At 39.0% G+C, this 25,563-nt stretch overlaps 2 protein-coding genes across 7 annotated transcripts in view; both read left to right on the forward strand.

Moving 5' to 3' along the window:
* The window catches only part of cacna2d3 (calcium channel, voltage dependent, alpha2/delta subunit 3), a 142,641-nt gene extending 132,926 nt beyond the window's left edge, over nt 1-9,715 (forward strand). For all 4 annotated transcript variants that reach the window (XM_062052756.1, XM_062052747.1, XM_062052767.1 and 1 more), the window contains one exon: nt 8,834-9,715. In XM_062052756.1, coding sequence (XP_061908740.1) covers nt 8,834-8,926 — 93 coding nt within the window. In that variant the 3' untranslated portion in view covers nt 8,927-9,715. The remainder of the gene's footprint in view (nt 1-8,833) is intronic.
* A 5,144-nt stretch (nt 9,716-14,859) lies between these two features.
* Nucleotides 14,860-22,809, forward strand: LOC133653502 (protein B4). 3 transcript variants are annotated; one of them, XM_062052858.1, is made up of 6 exons: nt 14,860-15,091; nt 15,156-15,412; nt 15,480-15,582; nt 15,644-15,687; nt 22,363-22,519; nt 22,556-22,809. In XM_062052858.1, the coding sequence occupies exons 1-6, from the start codon at nt 15,016-15,018 to the stop codon at nt 22,666-22,668; spliced, it is 750 nt and encodes a 249-aa protein (XP_061908842.1). In that variant the 5' UTR covers nt 14,860-15,015; the 3' UTR covers nt 22,669-22,809. The 3 variants fall into 3 exon arrangements, with proteins under 3 accessions (XP_061908842.1, XP_061908832.1, XP_061908850.1); XM_062052848.1 differs by having other exon boundaries at nt 22,363-22,809; XM_062052866.1 differs by having other exon boundaries at nt 22,414-22,809.
* Nucleotides 22,810-25,563: the final 2,754 nt, after the last annotated feature.

Raw genomic sequence — 25,563 nt, forward strand, 5'->3', positions numbered from 1 at the left:
ATCCGGATTAGAGTCTGACAGTAACTGCTGTATTTGTTCAGTATGTTTCCTGTGGTAGAAAGTTTAATAATGCGGACACGTTTGTTACTGAATACTTTCTACAGACTTCTGTCTTTCATGCGACTTTGTGTATGTAATAAGCAACTATAATTTTTTTTGATATGCTTAAATTTTATATTAGCTCAGCTGTTGTGTAGCTGCTAGCTCTTTGTAGCCTACAGCAGGAATGTCCAAATTGCAACCAATAGCTATGTTTTTAACAGACAACCGAAATAATTGATTTGCGTATCGGTTCAATCAGCGGCAGCTACGCCCTGTTTTATCATTTGACCTAAATTTTTGGTTTCGTAGGCAGGACAGAGGGAACAATGTGGGTCATTAGTTGTCCATCTTATACCATTCTAATTGTTGTAAGGATAGTTCACATGAGCGGCCATACCTTGAGTCCCACCATATATAAGAGTCAAAAGGCTCCTATTATGAGTCGTCTAATTGGTGATCATACACTTTGGCGGTTTGGGTGGCAGGACACACGGACGCACCTCAGTCAGCCAGTGCTAGGACAGTTGGAGCAGTCCCCATCTTCCACTCATTCCTGGGAGGCGTCCCTAGTAGTTGTCAGCTGATGTCGTGCTGTCAGGCAACATCAGGAAGTTCCTTCTGTGCGGTATTGAATTGTCAGGGCACAGTTCGTAAGCAGGTCATTACAAGGTGTGTGCAGGTTGACCACAAAGGAATGCTTCAAAGATTGTGTTGAACATTGTCCGTTGACACTTATGTCCAGCAGGGGTCTGTTTGTATCCTGCTGTTCGTCCTGCTGTCACACCTGTATTTTTTGTGAGCATGTTCTGGCTACAACTTTGGAGCTTGTCTTGTTCAGAGAAGTTGGCAGTCCCCCGGCTGCACATCCTTTCCACCCTCGCTTGACCTAGCACAACCGTGGCTACCACCCAAGTCCGTCTGAATGGTTTTACGTTTTGTTGAGGTTTTTTCCTCCAGAATTTGGAACTCAAAACATGTACACCCATCGTTTTCATATCCTCTCGGTTAGTTCAATTTGCATATCACGTTTTAAAATTACAGTCTTAACTATCCCATTAATTGCTAATCAAAAACCTTAATTCAAAGATTATACGTACTACTTCATGCGTATTTAAGTACCCTTTTAATTCACTTAAGATTATGTATAAGTTAATTTAAACTATCATTTGTCTATCAGTAGGCGCGAGCAAGCTGTCATGCTTGCACTCTGTACGTGATACTCTCCAAAACAAAAGAATGTTTTTATTCACGTTTCTCCTTATCTTTCAGCTAAATCTTTTAATCTTTTAACTTTTAACGTCCGTACTGTGTTTATTTTTATTGTCTGCATTTTAATTTTGCTTTTATTTTCTTTCATTTCACTTTGTTGTCTGTGAAGCACTTTGAGTCTTGTCCTTTCCTGGAAAAACGCCACACAAATAAAGCTGCCCTGCCTTGCCTTGCATGTCTCCGACTGGTTATCCAACTTAGTCATAACAAACACACAAGGCCATGCTCTAAGCGCCAGCCCTAATCACACTTCTCCTCTTTTTAACACGTTACGTATCGGCTCTTATTCTATTTATTAATGTAGGCTGTTATTTGTAATTATTATTCAACACTATTCACAGCAAACAGTTGTAATGTTATAGCTATTCGCATTATACTCTCAAAATCTGTAGCTAACTGAAAGCTGTTGAGATTTGGTTTGCCTACTTCATCTCAGTGGCCTAGTGGTTAGAGTGTCCGCCCTGAGATCGGCAGGTCGCAAGCTCAAAACCCCGGTCGAGTCATACCAAAGACAAAAGAAAATATGGGAGCCAAATCACCAAAAACGATTCCCCCACCTCCCAGGGGCAATCACGGGGGATGGGCCAAATGCAGAGGACAAATTCCACCACACCCAGTGTGTGTGTGACAATCACTGGCACCCCAACTTTAATTCTAACTTTATTCTGTCATGCCATTATCCTCTTCTAGCTCAACATCCAGAAGTATGGTGTACTGCAATGTCTAAATAAAACTATAAATTACTCCAAACTAAAATGTCAGACTGCACTTTAAAGTTACTTTTATTAAATTAATTTCCAAACTAACCACCACCACAGCAGACATCTTCCTCAATCCTATCCCAATACTCCCATAAATTAGAAAGGTGTTTCACAACAGTGGTTAAGTAGTTATTTTAAGTAATAAATCTCAATATGTAGAAATTAATAAGACTAAATTTGCCCTAGTGTGTGAATGTTGTCTGTCTATCTATCTGTGTTGGCCCTGTGATGAGGTGGCGACCTGTCCAGGGTGCATAGTCAAATTGTGAAACAAAAATTAAAGTTAAATCAAGTGGAAATTGACAGAGTATATGAACTACATTCTTGAGAATAGTAATTGATCATTAATATGTTGGAAGCCACATATTGAACATATTAAAGAAAATATCCAAATCCATTGCTATTCGGTATAAAGTTAAACACATGCTGAATAAGAAATGTCTGCACATGTTATATTATTCATTTATTTTTCCATATGTAATATTGTTTTGAAGTTTGGGGAAATGTTTATAGAAGAATTATAGACCCAATACTTAAAATTAAAAGGCTCATTTCAATAATACACAAAGCATTATTATTATGATCATATCAATCCATTTTTTAAGTCATAATGTGTTAAATGTTCAGATAATTTAATTTTAAAACAATGGCAATTATGTTTCCAAGTAAAGAACAACAGCCTTCCAGTTTGTATTCTTAGCTTGTTTACATTATGAGGAGAAAACTATCATTTATGGGGGATATTGATTTTTGAAATAGGTCAAGTAAAATAAAATAAAAACACAAATGTATTTCAGTTTTAGGAGTTAAATGATGGACCATCCTCAGTGATGAGCTGAACACATGTAGTATTTTGTTATGGTTTAAGAGACCCTTGAAAAGTAAAGTTTTTTAACACTATAAAATATAGTAACAATTACTTTCATCTTTTAACGTTGATGTTCTAGGTAATTTAATGTTCAGTAATTGTATATCATAGGCCAATATAAGCTTTGGCTTCCGCCTATTCTTTTTTCGGTCATTCTTTTTCTTTTCTGTTCTGTGTGTAAATGTGTATGATTGTTAATATGTCTAATTTACTGTTAAACTGCTCACACAAATTGGTTGATGGTTGATTATATGACCAAAATAAACTTATTTCATCTATTCATTCATTATCTATCGCACTCATAGTTTTATTCCATTTTGCATGTAATTATTCCTATTGATTTCTTCCCCTTTCACTCAAACAACTAAACAAACAAACAAACTTGCAGCTAACCACAATCAACAACATACCATTTACGAATACCTTCATTTGTCACTTTCTCATCTTTTCTTCACTTTCGTTTTCCTTTACAAACAACATCCTGTATCCATCTCTTCCTTACACTTCACACAATGTTTCTATTTTCTGTTCTCCTAGAAACCATTCACATAACGTAAGGTTATAAACATCCTTTTCCCATATTTTCTCAAACCATCCTCTTCACCCTCATTCTGTTTTTTCACCTGCTCTCTCTTCCTCTCTCTCTCACTTTCTCTCCTTCTCTCACAATACAAATACAATAATCCAAAATAATCAGTCTTATAAAATAATTTTAGCTTTAGATATGATTTGGGGCAGTGGTTTTCAACCTTTTTTCCCAGTAAACTAAAGAAATAAAATACAGCATAATGTCATCATTTTCTGATTTATTAAATTGTATAACAGTGCACCATATTGCTCATTTGTTGTGGTCTTACTTGACTTATTTGGACAAGCAAAAAAAATAAGAATAACTAAAACGTTTTAAAAATTAAACAAGTGATTAAATTATAATAAAGATTTCTATACATATAATCAATCATCAACCTTCTTTGGATATTGCAATAGAGATCCATCTGGGCTCGTGAACTTAATTCTAAATATTTATTTTGTTGAAGACTTATTCTTCTATAATTATATTTATAAAGGATTTTGAATTGTCGCTATTTTAAAATATTTAAAATCTCAGGTACCCCTTGGCATACCTTCAAGTACCTCCTTTTTTTGTCCGGGCGGAAACACCATACCCTCTTTTGAGAACTACTGGTTTAGCCTATAAAAAATCCTTTGTCTCATACATCATTACACTGTACAACTCCTCTTTGGGGGGGGGCTAGGATGACAGGGAATGCAAAACAATAACTGTGCAATACTTTTTTATATCATGGTCGTTAATGCCTAGTTTCTCTTATTTTACTGTTCTATTTTTATTCTCCTTGCCTTTTTTTTTTTTTTTTTTCTGTTTCCATTTATACCCTTATTAGTTACACATCGTCTGTGCTTCTACACTCCAAACCACCAAAATTCTATCAACAATCCCCTAATGTTAAAAACAAGAAATCACAAATATTCAACAAACACACAGACAAATGATCACATATAAAACAACTCAATCCAACCATAATTTACCCCAGTCCAGGTTGTTTTTGGAGAACCTGACTAAACCTATCTTTTATCAAAAATAGATTCAGCAATTAGTCTTATCGATCCGGCTCTCTCCAGGCAGAAAATGTTTACACTTTAAGCAAAACGCTTACCTTGTTATGCGCGCGTGCAGCACACTGTCTGCCTGACTGAGAGAGCGCGGAGCGGCTGTCGACCTGTAGCTTCTAAACCATCCTGTTCGTGACGCCAATTTGTGTAGTGGATTGTCCGAAGCTTAAGCAGGCAACAAAAGTAGTTTAGTACAACAAATTTATTTACCCATTATCAGAAGTGCAGGTTGAATTAAGTTGTCCGTGCAAGCAGACACAATGTACTCCAGAGCACACAAGACACACACAAGCCAAAATCACCCCTCGAGTTCCGGTCTTCTGCCATTTTTTATATGTCTGTTGTGCGTCATCGTTCCTTATCGAGTGCGTCAATGTCTTGTTTTGCTTTTCCTATCTGTTCCATAACAACTCGAATCCTTTAGACAGTCAACACATTCTATAGACAGGTTGGCACGACTTAATATTCACTTTTGTCCCACAACTGGTCCATTCAATGGCACAAAAATACAAGAGTATTGAAAATGAGCGGGCATTCTTAAAAGACAAGAAATATAGGTCAAAAGGTCAGAAATTCTACTACAAGAGAAAAGTTGATGAGGAATGCCGTGTTTTCAACAAGACATGAACTGCAAAGCAACGTCCCCTCTAAGGTGCGTGCCTGCGCAATTGCGCACTGCTCAATCGTCCGCTGCGCGCAGCAAGTATATGCCGCGCACCAAATCAAATCCCATCTGAATTCTAAACAAAATAAACATATTTATTCTATGGAATTTTGCAATGCAACTTTGAGTGACAGTGACAACAAGCGGCCCTAATGGTGTTCGTCAACACCGTTCAATTGAACACCGTTCAATTATTGTAACGTCTATCGAGATGCTTCGAGGACAGGAATTATATCGATCACTTTATTGAGCAAAACTGTTTATATTCGGACATAACCACACCAAAAACATGAGTAAAACAATTCTATCTCGAAAAACTAGTCATTTTCTGCCGTACAAACCAGGCCAAAACCAACTTGTCATCTGTCACCAACACGCATAGCACTAAACCACTGGTGCGTTTATGGCCACACAAAAAGTCGGACAACTCAAACACCACACAAAGTTACAGTATGACTCCTCAGTCATACGTGTGCTTATTTTACTGTCATTTATTATTAATGTTAATTTATTTATATTAGTCATGGAATGCTGTTACACACACTATGTTGAAGTATTACTATTATTATTAATTATTATTATTATTATTATTTATCTTACGGTATATATAAAAAATAATATTGAGCAAAATTTAATTGAAATATTGTCGATGTGGCCCTCCAGCAGTGCTCGGGTAGCTCATGCGGCCCCCGGTAAAAATTAATTGCCCACCCCTGGTCTAGAGGGGTCTGATTACTTGCTAAATATAAAGACAAACCTATACTTTCAGCATGTTACACTTGCCGTACTGTTGTGAGCTCTATTAATGCTGACTGAGCAGTTTGCTCCTTACTGCAATTTGTACATTTAGGGCCTGAATTACTAAGGTCCAAACACCACGCGGTAAACAGCGTATGCAATCTATAAAATAGCGTGGACTATTAGTGGGAGTGTTGCGTGCGATCTACTAACTATCCGTGTGCAATTGTAATGGTGAGTAGACCGCCTTATTTAAATGAGGATTTTGCTCATACTCAATCAATCAATCAATGTTTATTTATATAGCCCTAAATCACAAGTGTCTCAAAGGGCTGCACAAGCCACAACGACATCCTCGGTTCAGAGCCCACATAAGGGCAAGGAAAAACTCACAACCCAGTGGGCTGTCAATATGAATGACTATGAGAAACCTTGGAGAGGACCGCAGATGTGGGTGACCCCCCCCCCTCTCTAGGGAAGACCGGATGCAATGGACGTCGAATGGGTCTAGCATAATATTGTGAAAGTCCAGTTCATGGTGGATCTAACATAATAGTGAGAGTCCAGTCCATAGTGGGGCCAGCAGGAGACCATCCCGAGTGGAGACGGGTCAGTAGCGCAGAGATGTCCCCAACCGATGCACATGCGAGCGGTCCACCCCGGGTCCCGACTCTGGACAGCCAGCACTTCATCCATGGCCACCGGACCTGTGCCCCCCCTTCCACAAGGGAGAGGGGGGCAGAAAAGAAAAGAAACGGCAGATCAACTGGTCTAAAAAGGGGGTCTATTTAAAGGCTAGAGTATACAAATGAGTTTTAAGATGGGACTTAAATGCTTGTACTGAGATAGCATCTCTAACTGTTACCGGGAGGGCATTCCATAGTACTGGAGCCCGAATAGAAAAAACTCTATAGCCCGCAGACTTTTTTGGGGCTCTGGGAATCACTAATAAGCCGGAGTTCTTTGAACACAGATTTCTTGCCGGGACATATGGTACAATACAATCGGCAAGATAGGATGGAGCTAGACCGTGTAGTATTTTATACGTAAGTAGTAAAACCTTAAAATCACATCTTAAACGCACAGGAAGCCAGTGCAGGTGAGCCAGTACAGGCGTAATATGATCAAACTTTCTTGTTCTTGTCAAAAGTCTAGCAGCTGCATTTTGTACCAACTGTAATCTTTTAATGCTAGACATATGGAGACCTGAAAATAATACATTACAGTAATCGAGACGAGACGTAACGAACGCATGAATAATGGACAAAATGGAACAAATTTTAGCGATATTACGGAGATGAAAGAAGGCCGTTTTAGTAACACTCTTAATGTGTGACTCAAACGAAAGAGTTGGGTCGAAGATAATACCCAGATTCTTTACCGAGTCGCCTTGTGTAATTGTTTGGTTGTCAAATGTTAAGGTGGTATTATTAAATAGGTGTCGGTGTCTAGCAGGACCCATAATCAGCATTTCCGTTTTCTTGGCGTTGAGTTGCAAAAAGTTAGCGGACATCTATTGTTTAATGTCATTAAGACACGCCTCCTGCTGATTATAATCCGACGTGTTGGTCAGATTTAGGAGCATGTAGAGTTGGGTGTTATCAGCATAACAGGGAAAGCTAACACCGTATTTGCGTGTGATGTCACCTAGTGGCAGCATGTAGATGCTGAAGAGTGCAGGGCCAAGAACCAAACCCTGGGGAACTCCACACGTTACCTTCACATAGTCCGAGGTCACATTGTTATGGGAGACGCACTGCATCCTGTCAGTAAGATAAGAGTTAAACCAAGACAAGGCTAAATCTGATATACCAATACGTGTTTTGATACGCTCTAATAAAATATTATGATTGACGTATCGAAAGCAGCGCTAAGATCAAGAAGCAACAACATAGATGACGCATCAGAATCCATCGTTAGCAATAGATCATTAGTCATTTTTGCGAGGGCTATACAGGCATCACCATGGAAACACTCGATCATTTACTGCACATTCTTGTTAACTTGCTCCTTCAGTACCTGCTGCGTTTTGCTGTGTTTTCCAACAAGCAGTAGACATGCACTACTTCTTATTTGCATGTTAGAAGCTGTCTTGCAGTACATCTACAATGAAATTACTTTTTTGGGGGTGTTTTTACCGCCGAAGTACGCTCATTGGAGAGAGGCTGTACTTACCCCGCTCAAGATGCAAAACATGCATATTTAAAGAAATGTTTTCAAATAAGAAATATAAAAAATATGTATTCTCTGTGAAAAAAGCAAACGTCATTAAAAAAAAATACGAAAGGGAAACCATAACACATCCATTTAATTTGTTTTAATCAGCCTCATAAGTCCTCTCGCAGCTATAAAATTATAAAATGATGTAGACAATGTGTAACAATTTTTATTCCTGACCATCCAAAATGTTGACACACGAAGAACGAAGGATTCTCGTCTGAGCAGTGTGAGCACTGATCCAGCAGTCGTGTGTGGAACTGTCAGTTTGCACGTCCTTCTGACACGTGCTAAATAAAACACAAAATAGTACTCGTAAAACGGTAAAGTGTGTTGATAAATCACATTGTGCGTGCTAAATAATTTGCATAATTTGCATCTTCTCCAGCCAGTATTTTGGGCGCTTTGATAATCAGCGTATATTCTGCATATTAATAAATTATTCTGCTCACTTAACAGACACAATCCACTTAGCACATGTTTAGTAGATCAGCTTTGTGTGTGCTATCAGGTTTTCTCCTGTTTTAGTACACGCAAACCTTTAGTAAATCCAGCCATTTGTCGTTTTTGGCAATGAGCATTTGCATCTTCTTTGGTAGAGCTCCTTGTAAGCTCCTATTGTGTTTCCAATGTCTTCTTCAGGAAAACGCCATGGAGTGTGGTTCTGCTTCACGTCTACGCAGTCCTTTCACAGCCGTTTTGCTCCCTCTGATAGCAGCGAGTGTCAGCAGGTGACCATCATCATCATCATCAGCAGCAGCAGCAGCAGCAGCAGCAGCAGCAGCAGCAGCAGCATAACGGACTAACAACTAGAATAATCAACGAATAGGAAACAAGACCAACCCCACATGACACATTCACGTTACTGCAGAAAGAGCTTTACTGAAGAAAAGTAGCAACTCAACTGCCGTTATGTTGAGTGTGTGTCCAAAAAAAAAAAAAAGAGAGGTACAGCAATACAAGTAAGTATTTGAGCAATGGACGCCAAGTAAATTAGTGTTTATTGTAAGGTTGGATAAGAGTGCACTTTTGGCAATGAAAAGAAGGCAGAACAAGTGAGAAAGTAGTTTGGGCAAAATTGCTTTAACATGCAACACTTTCTTGTTTTTGTCAAACTATTTCAGATTTCTCCATATGGATCATATAAATAGCATACAGAGAGATAGGAGCACTTTACCTTGCTTTATTCTGCCAGTTAAGACACATTATTGCATGTTTTTAACTGTGTTCAAAGAATGTTACATGTTTAAAGTCTGTCCAAAAGATCATTAATAAAAACATATTTTTCCTTGACATCCCTCATGTTCAATTGTTTTTTTTAATATTATTTTATATTTATTGAACAATTATAATGTAGACTATATTGTCTTAGTATTTATTTTTAATCTACTTGAAATTATTCATCACATGTTGTGAATTACATCTTAAAGGCCTACTGAAATGAATTTTTTTTATTTAAACGGGGATAGCAGATCCATTCTATGTGTCATATTTGATCATTTCGCGATATTGCCATATTTTTGCTGAAAGGCTTTAGTAGAGAACATCGACGATAAAGTTCGCAACTTTTGGTCGCTGATAAAAAAAGCCTTGCCTGTACCGGAAGTAGCGTGACGTCACAGGTTGAAGGGCTCCTCACATTTCCCCATTGTTTACACCAGCGGCGAGAGCGATTCGGACCGAGAAAGCGACGATTACCCCATTAATTTGAGCGAGGATGAAAGATTCGTGGATGAGGAACGTGAGAGTGAAGGACTAGAGTGCAGTGCAGGACGTATCTTTTTTCGCTCTGACCGTAACTTAGGTACAATCTGGCTCATTGGATTCCACACTTTCTCCTTTTTCTATTGTGGATCACGGATTTGTATTTTAAACCACCTCGGATACTATATCCTCTTGAAAATGAGAGTCGAGAACGCAAAATGGACATTCACAGTGACTTTTATCTCCACGACAATACATCGGTGAAGCACTTTAGCTACGGAGCTAACGTGATAGCATCGTGCTTAAATACAGATAGAAAAAAAAGAAATAAGCCCCTGACTGGAAGGATAGACAGAAGATCAACAATACTACTATCAGGAGACACCGAACCAAACACTGGACCTGTAACTACACGGTTAATGCTGTGCCGCCTGTCGAAGCCTAGCAATGCTGTTGCTAACGACGCCATTGAAGCTAACTTAGCTATGAGACCTCGTCAGAGCTATGATAAAAACATTAGCGCTCCACCTACTCCAGCCCTCATCTGCTCATCAACACCCGTGCTCACCTGCGTTCCAGCGATCGACGGCGCGACGAAGGACTTCACCCGATCATCGATGCGGTCTGCGGCTAGCGTCGGATAGCGCGTCTGCTATCCAACTAAGTCCTCCTGGTTGTGTTGCTGCAGCCAGCCGCTAATACACCGATCCCACCTACAGCTTTCTTATTTGCAGTCTCCATTGTTCATTAAACAAATTGCAAAAGATTCTTAAACACAGATGTCCAGAATACTGTGGAATTTTGTGATGAAAACAGAGCTGTTTGTATTGTGATACAATGTGTCCGAATACTTCCGTTTCAACCATTGACGTCGCGCGCAAACGTTATCATACATAGACGTTTTCAACCGGAAGTTCCCCGGAAAATTTAAAATTGCACTTTATAAGTTAACCCGGCCGTATTGGCATGTGTTGCAATGTTAAGATTTCATCATTGATATATAAACTATCAGACTGCGTGGTCGGTAGTAGTGGGTTTCAGTAGGCCTTTAAAACCGCCCAGGGCCTAATCAATTTTAAAAAGTATGTTGGCCCTGTGATGGGGTGGCGACCCTTCTGGGGTGTACCCTGCCTTCCAGGAGCTGGTATAATAGGCTCTAGCTCCCCTGAGAGGGACAAGCGGTAGAAAATGAATGGATGGATACTCCTAAAATGCATTTTTGATTATAATGGTGTTGGATTTTCTGAAATCATAAATTACATTTTTTTTCTTGTATCCCATGTTTTAAAAAAAACACTGAGATACGAAAAATATATTTAAATATAATATGATCGGTAGAAAATGGATGGATGATCACTGCAAACAAGCACAGTAAAATAATACATCTGTGTAATCCCAATTTATAGATAAACCATAGTTTAAAACATTCATATTTAAGATTTTTGTTATTATATCCTTGTATTAATTGTTTTTGTGTGTTTAAATGGCAGCAGTGAGGAAACACAAACATTTCATATTGGGTTTTTACATTATTTAAAAAAAAAATTCACATTTTTTTGTTTTCCTCTTGTAACGTTTTAAAATGATTTTTCATGCCATGTTTTCATATATTACTATAATGAAATTAGGTATTACTTTAACGCAGGGGTCGGCAACCCAAAACGTTGATGAGCCATATTGGACCAAAAATACAAAAAACAAATCTGTCTGGAGCCACAAAAATATAAAAGCTGCATATAAGTCTTATAATGAAGGCAACACATGACGTACAGTAAGTGCCTATATTAGCTATAATAGCCTACTATCAAAATGAGGCAATATATACATACAGCTAGCCTAATAGCATATTAGCATTGATTAGCTTGCAGTCATGCACTGACCAAATATGCCTGATTAGCACTCCAACAAGTCAATAACATCAACAAAGCGCACCTTTGTGCATTAACACACAGCAGAAAACATTTGGTGGACAAAATGAGACAAAGAAGGAGTGGAGGATTTCAAATGTAAACAAACTGTTGCATCACAGTCCTCACTATGGTGAGTTCAAGAACCGCCGAAATTAGTAGGACAAAACGATGTTCACCAAATACTCTCATCAGTAAAGCGTACACACAAACATATTAAACAGTGGGCTTTCTAACATTTGGGAAGGTTTGTGTCATGTTTGTCCTCAAAGAAAAAACAAATTTTTCTATTTTCAATCCTTTTTAAAAAATGATTCAGGGAGTCACTCGGGCGGCACTAAAGAGCTGCTGACCCCCCTTTAATGTTTTGTTCCATCCATCCATTTTTTACCGCTTGTCCCTTTTGGCTTGCGGGGGAGCCTATCTCAGCTGCATTCGGGCGGAAGGCGGGGTTCAACCTGGACAAGTCGCCACCTCATCGCAGGGCCAACACAGATAGACAACACTCACATTCACACACTAGGGCCAATTTTTTAGTCTTGCCAATCAACATATATATATGTATATGTATATATACTGTACATGTTTTTGGAGGTGGGAGGAAGCCGGAGTACCCGGAGGGAACCCACGCAGTCATGGCCCACACAGCAGAAGACTCCTATACGGATCCGCCTTCAAGTCGCCCAACCCGCGTTACTGTCACATTCATTTTGGCCCCACCTAGAGCAGGGGTCTCAAACATGCGGCCCGCTGGCCAATTGCGGCCTGCGAGACGCTATTGTGCGGACCGCACCTTAATATGAACGTTTAATATTAGTGCGGCCCGCACGTTTTATATGAATGGCGCTTGACAGCGCTGTGTGCGGAGCTGAAGCATTCTTGCCAACCCTCCCAATTTTCAACCGTCAACTTTGCTGAGGACAACAATATTGAGGGCACGAGGTTTAGCGTCTACTTTTTCTATATACAAACAATGTGCCTGTACAGTCACATGTTATATGCGGCTTCAACAGACACACGTAAGTGACTGCAATGCATACTTAGTCAACAGCCACACATGTTACACTGAGGCTGGCCGTATAAAAAAAACTTTATCAATGTTACAAATATGCGCCACAATGTGAACCCACACCAAACAAGAATGACAAACACATTTTGGGAGAACATCCACACGTAACACAACATAAACACAACAGAACAAATACCCAGAATTCCTTGTAGTCCTAACTCTTCCGGGCTACAAGGAATCTACCAATTATGGTGTGGTATATGGCATATAATATAATATAATATAATATAATTTGCATTGCCTCACACGATGAACACTACATATATTTTTATATGACGCCATATAACACTCCGGGAGCCGTCACTTTTTCCCGGTACTTTCCGCCGACCGCCGTGTTGCTGTCGGGAGGAAAAGCGGAACGACACACATTGCGGAAATAACATTATTCTCCGGCTAAATACAAATATATTCTACAACCCCAAACATGTCTTTTTTAAAGCCTGCAGTGAAGAGAAAGGTTAGTGATGAGCAAAAACAATTCCAGGAAAAGTGGGAGATGCAATATTTCTTTGTTGAGCACAGGGGCACCCCGACGTGTCTTATTTGCACAGAGAAAGTTGCGGTGCACAAGAAATACAATTTAAAACGTCATTATACACATAGACATGCTGAGGAGTATGCAAAATACCAGGGAGATGAGAGAGTGAACCGGTTTGCACATTATGTGTATGTGTATACATTGTTGCTGACTGGAGAAATCAAATTATTATTGTTAGATAGAATAGAATAGAATAGAATAGAATAGAAAGTACTTTATTGATCCCTGGGGGAAATTCAGCACCACAGTTCGCTCACAATAGACAAGAATAACAATTCATAATATAATATATCATATATATAATATATACATATATTCTACATATACTACATATACTCTACATTTAAGTGCAGTCAAAAAGGAACATATGCATTATACAGTCTGATGGCTGTCAGTATGAAGGACCTCCTGTGTCGTTCCGTGTTGCATTTTGGGAATCTGAGCCTTCCATCGAACGTGCTCATTCTCCCCGCAAGGTCCGAGTGTAGTGGGTGGGAGGTGTTGTCCATAATGGCTAGGAGTTTTGCTATAGACTTCTCCTCTCTTGTTATTACTTATGACTGATTTATTTACTTAATTCTCATTTTGTTCATTTATATTTTGATTTTATTTTGTGTTGAAAATAAAAATAAAGACATTTAAAAATAATTTTTTAAAGAAATCTTTTCATGCGGCCCAGCCTCACCCAGACTCTGCATCCAGTGGCCCCCAGGCAAATTGAGTTTGAGACCCCTGGCCTAGAAGATCCGCTCCGCCTCTGAAAATTGTACGGTCAGACAGCGGATCCTGAGCGAACCCGTGTCTGATTCACGTACCATTTAGTGGTCAATTGTACGGAATATGTACTTCACTGTGCAATCTACTAATAAAAGTTTCAATCAATCAATCATTTAAAACCCACTGTGACTGAAATGTGTGTGGGTGGGGGTGGGTTTATTCTTGTTTTTTTTTTGCAATTTTTTTTTTTTTGGGGGGGGTGTATGTTTTCTCAGCACCTGTATTATGATTTCCCTATCCATTGAATAAATAAATAAATATAATTAAAAAAACACATCATTTTGATATTTGTTACAAACCTACGTGTGCTGGGACATAGGAGGATGAGATGTTTGGCCACTTAATGCCACGCAACCATTGGGGAAAACATGCAAACAGAAAGATCCCGAGCCCGGGATTGAACCCAGGACCTTCGTATTGTGAGGCACACGCACTGACCCCTGTTCCACCGTGCTGTTCCATCCCAAATGAGAGGTTTGCTGAAAGCAAGTGATGCGGAAGTGCTTTTTGATTAAAGATAACATCACATTTGTTACAATAATTACAGAATCATTTATCAATAATTCCAAAAATCTCATTATGTACGGTAGTTTGACTACCGTACATACCGTACAGTTTTTTTTTAGCAACTTATAAGACTTTCCCTTCACGTGACATTTCCCAGCATGCAACGCTCCCTGATGGTGAATTGATTGCACCTGGCGGCTGATACTCACGCGCCGCTACTTCTGCTTAAAGTCAGCCCGCCGTCATCAACTTAGTTTAAAGCTTCAGTCGAGTCATTTTAACGTCTTTCTTCAACTTAATTCCCGCCGCCCCCACGCATAAGATGCCTCCTAAAAAGAATTTAACCGTTGTTGATGCGAAAGCGTCTTCCAGCGACGCGCCGGTGCTTGGAAAAAAGGGTAAAACTGTAGTTTTTGTCGAAATGACTGTTCGATGCTAATGGAGGTCGTGTTGTTTCCGTAGGTCCTGTAGCTTTGCGCGTTAAGTCCGCAAATCCTGCAACTAACTTAATGGTGAGAGAGGCGATAAAAACACTGGACTCCAGAAATGGGGTTTCGTTACAGGCCATCCACAACTTCATCAAGCTCAACTACCCGTCCACGGACAGCGTCCGGCGCAATTACTTTGTCCGCAGAGCCATCAAGAAAGGTCTGGAAACGGGCGAGTTGGTGAGGCCGGCCAACGCCGTCGTCACTGTAGGCGCAAAGGGCAGATTTCGGGTAATAAACACTATATCGTTCAAAGTGAACTTTTTTTCATGTTCATTTTCAAATGTGTTGTGTGAAGCTCGCACCAAAGGCCAAAGAGGTCAAAGGTAAACAAGAAAATGAGAATCCAAATGTGCAAGAAGCCCCAAAGGAGGAAAGCAAGAAGACAAAAACTGCTAATGGTAAGAACAAATATCTTCAGTCATGATAACATTGGAGTAATAATTACTTATTTAATTAAAGGCGCTGCAAAGAAATCGGATGCTGGAAATGAACCAAAGAAAGAGGTAAGAAATTAGTTTGTTTTTTTTGTTCATGTGTGACACGTCCATAAACTTAATCTGTTCCCGAGTCAAACCTGTCACTACCCTTAAGCAGGCTCTCCAGGGTTTGGCAGGTTTTTTTTGTGATAAGCTGGAAATGCTTGACTTTCACAGCAGCGTTTAAAAAAAAAGAAAAAGTATGACTGTTTGTGGCGTGTTAGACTTTACCCGCCGTCTTTTATTCAACAGTCAAAGGCCAGCGGCCGTACTTATCAAGCTTCTTAGAATTACTCCTAAGAAGTCTGCTAAGAGTTGACTTAAGAGTAAATAAATTCTTCGCTGAAAGCTGCACTTAAAAGTTAGTTATCAAGCGTCTTACTCACACTTTCAGCGAAGTGTAGGACTGAATCTTAAGTGTCACACTCAGAGCTGAATTACGACATTACTATGTGCCGTAAACGGAATTTTAGGTGACGTCATTTCTGTGTCCATAGAAATGACCAATCACGGAAGGGAATCCCTTGTCTAAGAATAAAGAAATATCTTAGAAATATTTAAGTGGACAATGGGAGTGTATATTTTGACAATAAACTACAAAATAATACAAAAACAAACAATATTGGCAATGAATCAAAAATAAATGTTTCCTTTTTGTTGCACCTTTCCTGCTTCCTGCTCCCAGACCGTAACAGAGGCAGGGGAGACACTTCTCCAGGATGTATGCTCGGGGCAACACCCTTCACTTTACCCGGCAGTGGGTCTCCACAGCGGACGACTTTAGAGTGAATGATGAGTCCGGCGATTAGTTGCAAATCTTGCTTTATTGATTGCTTGCACACAGCCAATCCAACACAAAACAAACTAGTCCCCGCTCGCACTCACAATACCGCTCCCTCTCTTCTCTCGCCCACACACTCACTGACGTCACTCACCTCACATGCTGTAACCTAGCGTATGTGTGTGCCACACACATACGCTACTCTCATAAAATTTTCTTTCCAATTCATTAATTAGGCAACTAATTTGAAACTGGTGTGGGTGGCTCTATATATGCTAGTCCACTGCAGCCACATGCAGAAATCAACAAGGAATCGAAAATTATTAAATCTGTGACAAAAATAATACCTGCTCTGTCTAAACGATACCGTTTGATCAGCTGCTAGTCATCAAACAAAGATGAACGTTCGCGCACGTCTCTCGCCTCAGTACCATCCCCTGCTGGCAACTCCTAACCACTTAAGACACCTCTGAAGGTCTCTTAAATATCGTGGAGAGTAGGAGTGATTCTTAGACTTAAGAACGTTGATAAAAAGCTTTTATTCTTAAGTTTGAGAGTAGGACTAAATTTCGCAAATTTTCAGGACTTAAGTGTAAAATGGCACTCTAAGAAGGTCTTTGGAAATATTCAACATCAAACACGGGTCACAGGTAACCGTTACAGTGCTTCTCAATTACTTTGTTACCTAGAAGAACATTTAGCTCCACTCTCTGCTGTGACTATAAATATAATTTGTAAAACTTATGTACACCTCTGCATAACATTGTATCTACAATTGAGAAAACAAGTATAGATCAACTTACAACAAAGAATAACTAACTTTTTTTTTTTTTTTAAAGTCTTAACAAACCATTTAAAGCATCAATTTTCCTGAAATAATAAAAAAAAAATCCTTAAACTGCAAACATTTTGACTGACTTGAACCATTTGGTCTTCAAAAATAAAATTAATTAAAATTGATGAGCAACATTAACTCAGGAGCACCCTATGTAACATTTTAACCTACAAAAGTGAATAAAACAATGTATGCTGATCTTTTTTTAAATCAGTGAGTCCGGATTAATGGCTACATGAGCACGTTTGTAGTGATTTTTCAAAGTGAGGTTTGAAGCATGATACAGTTCACGTGCGCACGTCCTGGCATGGCACTTTGCCCAATAACTGCCCTAACGAAAGTCTGTCGATTGTGTATGGACAGTGGTTGCCACCAAGAGCAAAAGTCTCTGCCAATAGTGAGCCTCCGATTGATAATTTGCTCTTATAGTCAATAGAGCAGGTGAGTCCTCACCAAGGTTGGGGCGAGTCCAGGAAATGGTTAAAGATGTGGGTCAGTCCAAGGTTTTCGAGACACTTTGAGTGGTGTCATTGATTATGAGAGGAATTTGTATACCCAATTATAACTATAGGTTGTGGAGGTAACAAATTATATTTACAGGTGAAACTTGAAAAAATGTAAAGGTTTATTAACAAGTTGAAACTTATATATGACACAGGCTCATAACGTGCAACTCTGTTTCAAGTCTTGTGATCATTTTGATTATGGTGTACAGCTAATGAAGAACTTACTGGTAAATTGAAGCTCTCAGAACATTTGGGTTTTTCAAAAACTAAGCTGTGACCATCAAAATTATAACAAAGGCTTGAAATATCTCACTTTGCATATGAGTTTATATCACATGTTTCACATTTCATGTTAAATTGCTGAACTGGACTTTTGCACCATATAATTTGAGTTTCACCTGTATATTAGCGGAGGCTAGTTTACCCCTTTCTAAGATTTTGACTTTTTGTACAAATGGAAGAGCTTGGAAAAGGTTAGTTAAAGGCCTACTGAAAGCCACTACTACCGACCACGCAGTCTGATAGTTTATATATCAATGATGAAATCTTAACATTATAACACATGCCAATACGGCCGGGTTAACTTATAAAGTGACATTTTAAATTTGCCGCTAAACTTCCGGTTCGAAACGCCTCTGAGGATGACGTATGCGCGTGACGTAGCGCGACGAACACGGGTATGCCTTCCACATTGAAGCCGATACGAAAAAGCTCTGTTTTCATTTCATAATTCCACAGTATTCTGGACATCTGTGTTCGTGAATCTGTTTCAATCATGTTCATTGCATTATGGAGAAGGAAGCCGAGCAAGCAAAGAAGAAAGTTGTCGGTGCGAAATGGACGTATTTTTCGAACGTAGTCAGCCACAACAGTACACAGCCGGCGCTTCTTTGTTTACATTCCCGAAAGATGCAGTCAAGATGGAAGAACTCGGATAACAGAGACTCTAACCAGGAGGACTTTTGATTTGGATACACAGACGCCTGTAGAGAACTGGGACAACACAGACTCTTACCAGGATTACTTTGATTTGGATGACAAAGACGCAGACGTGCTACTGTGAGTATGCAGCTTTGGCTTTTTTTTGCGTATGTACGTAACTTTTTTAAAATATATAAGCTTTATGAACCTTGGGTTAGGTGAACGGTCTTTTGGGCTGAGTGATTGTGTGTGTTGATCATGTGTTTGAATTGTATTGGCGTGTTCTATGGAGCTAGGAGCTAGCAGAGGAGCTAGGAGCTAGCATAACACGTACCGTACCGTACGTGCGCGTCACGTACGTAACTTTTTAAAAATATATAAGCTTTATGAACCTTGGGTTAGGTGAACGGTCTTTTGGGCTGAGTGATTGTGTGTGTTGATCGGGTGTTTGAATTGTATTGGCGTGTTCTATGGAGCTAGGAGCTAGCAGAGGAGCTAGGAGCTAGCATAACAAACACGCAGGTGTTATTATGCAGGATTAATTTGTGGCATATTAAATATAAGCCTGGTTGTGTTGTGGCTAATAGAGTATATATATGTCTTGTGTTTATTTACTGTTGTAGTCATTCCCAGCTGAATATCAGGTACCGTGAGTATGCAGCCTTGGCTGCTAAACATTCGATAACTTGACCGTATGTGCGCGTCACGTACGTAACTTTTAAAAAATATATAAGCTTTATGAACCTTGGGTTAGGTAAACGGTCTTTTGGGCTGAGTGATTGTGTGTGTTGATCAGGTGTTTGAATTGTATTGGCGTGTTCTATGGAGCTAGGAGCTAGCAGAGGAGCTAGGAGCTAGCATAACAAACACGCAGGTGTTTTTATGCAGGATTAATTTGTGGCATATTAAATATAAGCCTGGTTGTGTTGTGGCTAATAGAGTATATATATGTCTTGTGTTTATTTACTGTTGTAGTCATTCCCAGCTGAATATCAGGTCACCCCCGGCTCTCACAGCATCTTCCCTATCTGAATAGCTTCAACTCCCCACTAGTCCTTCACTTGCACTTTACTCATCCACAAATCTTTCATCCTCGCTCAAATTAATGGGGAAATTGTCGCTTTCTCGGTCCGAATCTCTCTCACTTCATGCGGCCATCATTGTAAACAATAGGGAACTTTGCGTATATGTTCAACTGACTACGTCACGCTACTTCCGGTAGGTGCAAGCCTTTTTTTTATCAGATACCAAAAGTTGCAATCTTTATCGTCGTTGTTCTATACTAAATCCTTTCAGCAAAAATATGGCAATATCGCGAAATGATCAAGTATGACACATAGAATAGATCTGCTATCCCCGTTTAAATAAAAAAAATTCATTTCAGTAGGCCTTTAACTTCCTTACAATTTGAAATAACAAACACCTGTCTTCAAAACAAAGACTGTATAATCATAACGCATGTATGTGCTCTTAAAACAGTTTGAAGTTATTACGGTTTAAAACTATATAGGGAATTTAAATGCATATTTGCTGTAATATTCTAACAGTTTAGAGAAGCATTGTTTTAGCTTGTGATTTAATAATTAATCACTTTAATCCATAAAAGCACAGATTTTTGGAAAAACAATGTTTTTTCTTGCAGATGTGTAGTATAAAAACTAGTGTTTACTGGCATTACCTGACCGTAACACAACTTACTAGATGGCAGAAGAACTCTAGAAAGAGGTACTGCAGCCTCCGTAGCAGAACCTCCAGGTTCTGTAACAGCTTCTTCCCTCAGGCCGTAAGACTCTTGAACACATTAAAATAATCCCCTCAATTACCCCCAAAAATGGATTAACTCGCTGGAATATAAAGACTATATAACATACATCCATAAACGTGGATGCATTTGCAAAAGTACAATATATTTATCTGTACAGTAATCTATTTATTTATATCTGCACCTTATTGCTCTTTTATCCTCCACTACCATGAGCTAATGCAACAATTTTGTTCTTACCTGTACTGTAAAGTTCAAATTTGAATGACAAAAGGAAGTCTAAGTAGATTTTGATTCAATTACTGTAGTATGGAGGTTTATCTTTAACACCAAATCTTTTTGACACAGAATTTTCTAATTATGCTGACAATTTTATTGAATAATTTGAGCAAAATGTGTGTTAAATTGTCATTTAAGTGACTTCATCAAGAGAAGTAGGTAATATGAATCAATATTTTTACTCTTGGACTTTTTTCTAGCTACTCTATGGGCTAAAATTATTTCTTAGTGTATTGTTTATAGCAAAAAATTTGAAATGAAAATTAAACATGAAAAAATTATTAAATTCGAAGGAACACGTAAGTTATGACCAAAAATAAAGCAGTTACCTCGAAGGACCAAGTCCCCCAATATACTCAATGGTTAAATAAAATATTGTGTAACACTATGAAGGCAATTTAATGTAAGAATTGAAAATTCCTTGATTATGCAGAAGTTATTTGTTTTTGTTACAACAGTAATGTATCCCTAAAGCAGGGCTGGGCGATGTGGCTGAAAGCGATCTTATTTATATCAGTCAATATCGATGATTGATATATTTTGACCCATCAAACGCGGACCAGTAGAAAAATACATTAAATGTAAACACTTTTTAGTTCAAATGTAACCTTCCTCTAATTACAGCTATCAATGCAGAAAGGAAATGTCAACACAACCATGGAAAACACTCAATCTATACATAATTCTAAAATCACATCGAACACTTAATAATAACCTTAAATGAGGAAATTGAAGAAATGCTTAAAGTGTAGTGGTGCAAAGTGTGAAATGGTCAACATGGAGAAACTTGAACTAGTTTCTGCAGGTTTAGTGCCAAGAAGTTACGACTGTGCTCTAAAGGGCGAGCACAGCTAAGGTGGTGTGGTATTACCGGTCTTGGTGCATAATTTACAGACCGCATTGGTCTGCCTGTTTTTAAAAACTGCCAGATTGACTTTTACCTGTTTAGCAACCATTTCTTTGCTCTCTGCAGCACTCATGATGCTGTTGGCGTGTAACTCCCACTGATTAGTGATCACTTCCTGCGTTGCTCGGTTACCAAAGCGCAAGTGCCTTTGTTCATGCAACCAACCTTGCTTTATTTATTAACGTGTCTATCGTGATATCGCCCTACTTTAAAGCCTGTTTATCAACACCAAGTGTACAAAAAAAATCACCTTCCTCACTTGTTTGCTCCACCTTTTAGAGCAGAGGTGCTCAAACGCTCTGCCATAAAGCGGAAAACCTTTTCTCATGGGCATATCACCTGTGTCGTACTTCTTACACTATCTAAATTGCAGCGATGCACTTCTAATACACTATTGTGGCTGGGACCTGACACTGATTTTAAAATTGTTTAAAATATCCAACATTGACTGTCATGTGTAAAATATAATTTTAGTTTAAGCCTTGGGGCATTTGAGAGGATTGCTTGTATGTTTGCAAGCTTCACTCGTTAATTATTTTCTATTATACTCTTGGCTATGTTTATGTAAAAATGTTGAAATCAGTGTATGCAAATTTTCATGTATGATTGTAGTTTACTAAGCAGCCACGACCAGCATAATTGATTCCCTCCTGCAGCAACGTCGCAAACATACATTTTTAATCATCTTGGCAAACTTGGTTTGTTTTCAAGGAGGTAAAGGTTCCCGAAAAGTCGAAAAATGAGGTGCCTCTGTCCTCAAAGGTGGCGCCAGCCAAGAAGCCCAAATCTAAAAAAGCTGCAGACGAAGATGAAAAGGTTGTGTCTGGCAAGACCAAAGCTAAGCTCAAGGGGGCTAAGTTGAAGGAAGCCAAGGAGCCCAAGACCACCAAGGAGCCCAAGACCACCAAGGAGCCCAAGACCACCAAGGAGCCCAAGACCACCAAGGAGCCCAAGACCACCAAGGAGCCCAAGACCACCAAGGAGCCCAAGACCACCAAGGAGCCCAAGCTTAAGTAAAAGAGACCAAGGTGTCAAAGGGTAAAGCTGCTGAACAGTTGAAGGACCCTGCACTAGAAGTCCCTGCTAAACGAGTGGGAGAACTTTTTGAATGTTCTTCTAAATTTGTATTTATTTTTTTCAATAAAATTGTAAATTTTATAGCTCTTATTGATTTACACTTGCTGAACTTGGATGCAATCTTCTACACCTATTTTTTCAACAGTAAGTGCTTAAATAGTATTATTGTCATGTCTTTATGCTGGAATTTTGACAGATTTTAAGAGCTATACACTCCACTTGTTCGATGTAGTCAAACTTGTGCACAGACAGGAAATGCTGTCTTAAGCATTCAATTCTAAAACTAATACGAGGCAGTGCAAAAATTGACAAGTTTGCCTACGCACTAAGCAGAAAAATGTTATCTGCTTTTTGCATTGTGTATGATCAAGAAATTTGCTAAATTTGAGATTTTTATTCAAGAAAATTGTAATTTTCAATTAAAATTGTAATAAACATTTTTTTCATCGTAACACTGCCTCACCTTCCTACCCAGATTGAATGTCTCTGCATTAGACAAGCAACCATGCATCTCCCATGTCTGTGGCTGACTGAATTATCAGTCGTTCCAAGCTTTATTTTTAAGAAATTTACTGAAGACCTCTGAAGTGGTGGGAGTGTACACTGAGAAGGTTCATATGTTCATAAAATGAAAAGCCACCACCTCAAAAGCGAGCATTTTGAGTATTTTTTTAATCTCAAAAGTGGAGTAAACGTTCTTAGTAAACGGTCATGTGACATTTGTGTCACTATGGTACATTTGGTGCTCAAACTGAAGCCACATTTGAAAGATAAAGGACCTTTTTAATGCAGTTCTTTTTTTTCTTCTGGCCCAACTTGGTGTTCCACTACAGACGGGCCCAATCAAATAACGCTGAGTCAGTAATCTTACACTCAATTTTAATCAAATTCAGTGATTATATCTAAGCTACTTACAGTTTAACAACCTTGTCAAATGATATGAAAGCATGTTAATCACAAAGCTTATTTACCACAAACTTAGGTTTAGGTCAGGCTGATCAGAAAAATAACCAAATATACTACATAAGAAGGGACTCATAACTGACAAACACATTTACATACAATGCTGTTGTGCTAAAATACTAATTAAATGATGAATATGTTTGTCTTACCTAAACTGTCTATACAATTAAAGGCCTACTGAAATGATTTTTTTTTATTTAAACGGGGATAGCAGATCTATTCTATGTGTCATACTTGATCATTTTGCGATATTGCCATATTTTTGCTGAAAGGATTTAGTATAGAACGACGATAAAGATTGCAACTTTTGGTATCTGATAAAAAAAAGGCTTGCCCCTACTGGAAGTAGCGTGACATAGTCAGTTGAACATATACGCAAAGCTCCCTATTGTTTACAATGATGGCCGCATGAAGTGAGAGAGATTCGGACGGAGAAAGCGACAATTTCCCCATTAATTTGAGCGAGGATGAAAGATTTGTGGATGAGTAAAGTGCAAGTGAAGGACTAGTGGGGAGTTGAAGCTATTCAGATAGGGAAGATGCTGTGAGAGCCGGGGGTGACCTGATATTCAGCTGGGAATGACTACAACAGTAAATAAACACAAGACATATATATATATACTCTATTAGCCACAACACAACCAGGCTTATATTTAATATGCCACAAATTAATCCTGCATAATAACACCTGCGTGTTTGTTATGCTAGCTCCTAGCTCCTCTGCTAGCTCCTAGCTCCATAGAACACGCCAATACAATTCAAACACCTGATCAACACACACAATCACTCAGCCCAAAAGACCGTTCACCTAACCCAAGGTTCATAAAGCTTATATATTTTTAAAAAGTTACGTACGTTACGCGCACATACGGTCAAGCTATCAAATGTTTAGCAGCCAAGGCTGCATACTCACGGTACCTGATATTCAGCTGGGAATGACTACAACAGTAAATAAACACAAGACATATATATATACTCTATTAGCCACAACACAACCAAGCTTATATTTAATATGCCACAAATTAATCCTGCATAAAAACACCTGCGTGTTTGTTACGCTAGCTCCTAGCTCCTCTGCTAGCTCCTAGCTCCATAGAACACGCCAATACAATTCAAACACCTGATCAACACACACAATCACTCAGCCCAAAAGACCGTTCACCTAACCCAAGGTTCATAAAGCTTATATATTTTAAAAAAGTTACGTACATACGCAAAAAAAAGTTGCGCACATACGGTCAAGCGATCAAATGTTTAGAAGCCAAAGCTGCATACTCACAGTAGCACGTCTGCGTCTTTGTCATCCAAATCAAAGTAATCCTGGTAAGAGTCTGTGTTGTCCCAGTTCTCTACAGGCGTCTGTGTATCGAAGTCAAAAGTCCTCCTGGTTAGAGTCTCTGTTATCCGAGTTCTTCCATCTTGACTGCATCTTTTGGGAATGTAAACAAAGAAGCGCCGGCTGTGTACTGTTGTTGCTGACTACGTTCGAAAAATACGTCCATTTCGCACCGACAACTTTCTTCTTTGCTTGCTCAGCTTCCTTCTCCATAATGCAATGAACATGATTGCAACAGATTCACGAACACAGATGTCCAGAATACTGTGGAATTATGAAATGAAAACAGAGCTTTTTCGTATTGAAACCCCAATACGGAAGGCATACCCGTGTTCGCCGGTCTACGTCACGCGCATACGTCATCCTCAGAGGCGTTTCGAACCAGAAGTTTAGCGGCAAATTTAAAATGTCACTTTATAAGTTAACCCGGCCGTATTGGCATGTGTTATAATGTTAACATTTCATCATTGATATATAAACTACCAGACTGCGTGGTCGGTAGTAGTGGGTTTCAGTAGGCCTTTAAAGTGCAAATG

Source organism: Entelurus aequoreus, linkage group LG01, assembly GCF_033978785.1.
Source record: "Entelurus aequoreus isolate RoL-2023_Sb linkage group LG01, RoL_Eaeq_v1.1, whole genome shotgun sequence".
Lineage (NCBI taxonomy): Eukaryota > Metazoa > Chordata > Actinopteri > Syngnathiformes > Syngnathidae > Entelurus > Entelurus aequoreus.